We start from the raw sequence: 4,112 nt of genomic DNA, 5'->3' as shown, positions 1-4,112 counted from the left end.
AAAATACATGGGAACCACATTATTTCTTTGCAAGTGAGACGCAAAAATGCCACTGACTCATGACGAGCGCATCCACCTGAATAAATTTAATGGCAGGAATGCATCGACTTGTGCCTGACTCTCGAAGGTCGCCACATCGAGCACATTATGTGACATTTTAATTCTAAAGTGACATTCCCTATGTATGGGAACTTTTGGGACACCCTGTAGATAACCTCATTGATCTCATGGTGAAACTATCGATTTAACTCAAGGTAGGAGCATTTCGGGTCCATACACGAAAAAATACTATTATTTATTCATATATCAAAATACAATTAATACTAATTACTACTACTACTACTACTACTAATTACACACACACATTTATTTCTATTGCAGAGTCCCATTTGATATATTACATTCTTAAACATGTTAGATAAGTCAAAAATAAATATTCATAATTTGAATAAATTAATTTATCAAACAACCTTGAATTTAAATTACAATCGGCATATTAACTCGTTTTATTTACTTTTATTAAACTGAACGTATTGATTAAGTTAAGTGTTCATGTGAATACTCTTTTTGCAGTTGTATTGTTAATAAAAATTTTAAAATGTTGTGTCAATATCGCAAGTGCTGCAAATCATGTTTACAAATTTTGATTTCGATTGTTATAGGAGAACCAGAAGATTCAATTTAATTTTAGTGTCAAGATTTGCCACTTCAATGACGTTTTCTTGTAAACTATATTTGCGATATTATACGTACTGACATTCTTATACGATTTATAAGATTCTCTAAATATGTGCAAGGTCACCGAAGTTAGTAATAAGTTGTGTTTTGTACAGCGTATATTGATATACTTGTATGTTGAATTGTATCTTCTGCAAATACGCTGTATAAAGAAACAAAGTGCCGGAGTACTATTTGGGGTGAGTGTACAGGATAAATATACATAATATGCATTCTGATGACAGTGGGGATTAGTGCTGCGTACTAGGGGTGTGCGGGATCCTGAAAAGTCGGGACAGGGATCGGGAAAAAAAATTTCCCGTCCCGATCCCGACTTTTCGGGATCCTGAGCAGTCGGGAAATACCGAATGGTCATTTTAAAAAGTCGTTAATTCTCATCATTTTCTTCAATGTAAATGTCTGGAACTTATTGGAAATTTTTAGTTTTTATTCCAGAAATGCAAAAACAATCACTTAAGATGAAAATGACGTGTAGAATTCGAGATTTCCAGAGCTTCGGGAAATTACGAACATTTCCCGACTTTGTCGGAAATTTGCGAATTTTTCCCGTCCCGAATGTCGGGAATTAAAAAATTTCCCGTCCCGCACACCCCTACTGCATACTGACAAATGAAGAAAAACACACAGGACGCCTTTCAACATGTAGCCTATAAACTCTTTCAAATTATGAAAACTGTACCAAAATTTGAATTCTTAATGTTGATAATTTTTATACATGATACATGCCATTCATAATAATGTTACTATAAATTTTCAGTTTTGTGTATACAGTATATTATATGTAATGACTCCGTGGGATGTGCATTAACGCAAAACAAACAATGAGTTATATTAGACTTAAGAACAATTTTAACATCTGTAAAGAATGCATTGTATTATAGTCTTGCATACACTTAATACACATCTGTAGAACAGTAAATGAAATCAAGGAGAGCTTAAAGTCAAAATACAAGGAATTAAAACACCCATAGCACGTTCAAGCATAAGTAATGAACCAACTTTTACACTGTGGTAAACTCACCCCCTTCGAAATTATATTTGCAATTTTCGTCCTTTACCTTGTAATAAACATGAGTACTTAAGATATATTACCAAACTTACTCACCACACGGTAAGTTGCATACTAAATAAGTGAGGGGGGGGGGGATGTTGTGATATTAGGATAATATCAGTTATATCGTTAAGGTATAAACTTCCGACATAACAAAAACAGCCAATCCTGCTGCAGGAATTATGCTACATTTCGTAGTTTGTAAAATCTTTACAATGTACATAATATAATTGAATTTGTTTAACCACCTGGCACGTTGCATATTTATAGTAATAATGAAAGAAGGAAATTCATGTTTTTTTTTATTTCAATTAATTCAATATACAGGGTGGGTGAAAAGTAACTAGGCATTGAAAATTTGCTGTAGTTTTTGTACTATTTAAGCAATTTCAATGAAATTTTCTGTGCATATACATTATGGACTAGGATTACGGGAGATCAGAATTCAATATAGGCACTGACGGCCTCCACCAGCTTCCTCTGACGAACGGGGATGGAGTTCAGGTCTATCGTATGAATTCCTTCGGGACGTTTATGATAACGTCCAGAATCCGTGGCCTCCAATTGTTCAACGGTGTGGGGTTTTGTCTTGTACACTTCCTCCTTTGCCCAGCCCCACAGGAAATGGTTACAGGTTCTGAGATCCTCGTCGTTCCAGCCAACGTCCCGGAAAACTGTGGTCCAACCAGGCCCGTACGGTAAGGGCAAAGTGCGGCGGCGCGCAGTCTTGCATGGAAACAAGCTCGCCAATGTTTCCCCAGCGAGATACAATGCGCCAAACATATAGACCATTTCTATCTATCAATTTGAAATTGTGAGATAGAAATATAGTTTAAATCTATGTTATTTGGCTTTATGAGCCTATTGAATGTGAATTTCGAATGTTAAAAACGATTCTTTACCTTCATTATTACCGATCTAATCTTCTGACCAATCTGGACAATTTTCGCTTCTTAAACAAATGAACTGCTTCTTCGAAAAGAAAGACCACTAAAGCAATCAAGAAGCCAGAGGGAAATAGGAATTCTCTTACGAGGAAATTCGAAGTTAGAACAGGAAAACCATCGTCTGCATCTCCGGGTTTTCTCTTGTGTGGAACCCAAGGCTTCCGGCATTCTAACGAATCCTTGCTCCACTTTTGGAACAACCCCGTTTCAAGGGATGCGTCAACTGTGCGCTTGAATGATTCCAAGAAGGGTGTTTCTGGTCTGAGCATGTAATACTGGGCTTTAGCGGAGGTCGTGTCCATCACATATAGAAGAGGTTTACCAAATTCATCATGGAACCCGAAGTGTCGTATCATGTTGTCCAGTGACAACCGTGTAAGGATAGTTACCATCTGCTTTCTTTCAACGAACAGTTTCTTAGCAGCATCTTTATCAACTACCCACTTCCGTTTTAGTTTATTCAGGCTTGGATTAACATTATCTGCATAGTAATTGTAATATAACTGTTTTGTAATCAGGGGCAAGCGAGATCTTTGCAGATCTTCATATGTCTTGATGTATGGACAGCTATTGGGATGTGTGAGGAACCCAGTGAGAAACCCTTGATAACTAGTAGTGAGGAAGAGAGTCGCGACAGCCCACATGGTAACCAGCAACCTAAAGAGCAACATGCCAGTTGGCAGAGTTGCTGAATTGCCTACAAGAATGGAGAGATTGTACAGTAATGTATCCAAATCAACAAATGCGCCTTTCGGAATTCCCGCAAGTGACGTCACAGCTCTTGTGATCAAAGAAATGGCTATGAAGAAAGCCAGAGTCAGAATCCAAGGGAATGGTTGGAACGGGAGATACAAATACATCCACCGAGGGGGGACTCCGCGTGAGGAAACTATCGAAACTATGCGCTTGTAATAGTACGAGGTAATGTAATCGAAATCCTGATGTTGGACTCTAGTTAGTACAGGTAGCCTACTAATGAATGCGCCTTCGTACTCGCCATTTTGCAACTTACCCATTTTGATTTGTGATATTATAAACCCGAGAAATGATGAGCCCCCCTCAGGCAGATTTGCCTACACTTAAAACTAGCTCAACATGCCCATATGAGCTTTTTGCTCAAGTGTGGTACTCTGTCTAATCCAAGATTTTTGTAAAAATGCCCTCGGGATTTTCCCGTGAAATGATGAGCCCCCTCAGATTGATTTGGCTACACTTACAAAAGCCACATCTATGAAATTTTTGTCCATAATCCTGTCAAAAATATGCCCCTTTTGATATTGTATGATATCTTAAGTATAGTGACTGCTATAGTGCCCTAGCATGTATAGATTTCAAAATATTAACAATTCTGTTAATATTGCACTTTTCAGAAAATT

At 37.5% G+C, this 4,112-nt stretch overlaps 1 protein-coding gene across 1 annotated transcript; it reads right to left on the bottom strand.

Annotated features, from left to right (window-relative positions):
* Positions 1–2,699: 2,699 nt before the first annotated feature.
* On the bottom strand, positions 2,700–3,380 carry LOC146003803 (uncharacterized). The gene has a single exon (XM_083142222.1). It carries the CDS (start codon positions 3,378–3,380, stop codon positions 2,700–2,702), a length of 681 nt encoding a protein of 226 aa, XP_082998348.1.
* Between the last annotated feature and the right edge of the window lie 732 nt (positions 3,381–4,112).

This window comes from Lepisma saccharinum, chromosome 20 (assembly GCF_977018435.1).
Source record: "Lepisma saccharinum chromosome 20, izLepSacc3.1, whole genome shotgun sequence".
Classification (NCBI taxonomy): Eukaryota; Metazoa; Arthropoda; class Insecta; order Zygentoma; family Lepismatidae; genus Lepisma; species Lepisma saccharinum.
The sequence above is the reverse complement of the archived record's forward strand: the minus strand, read 5'-3'. Positions and strand labels throughout refer to the sequence as shown.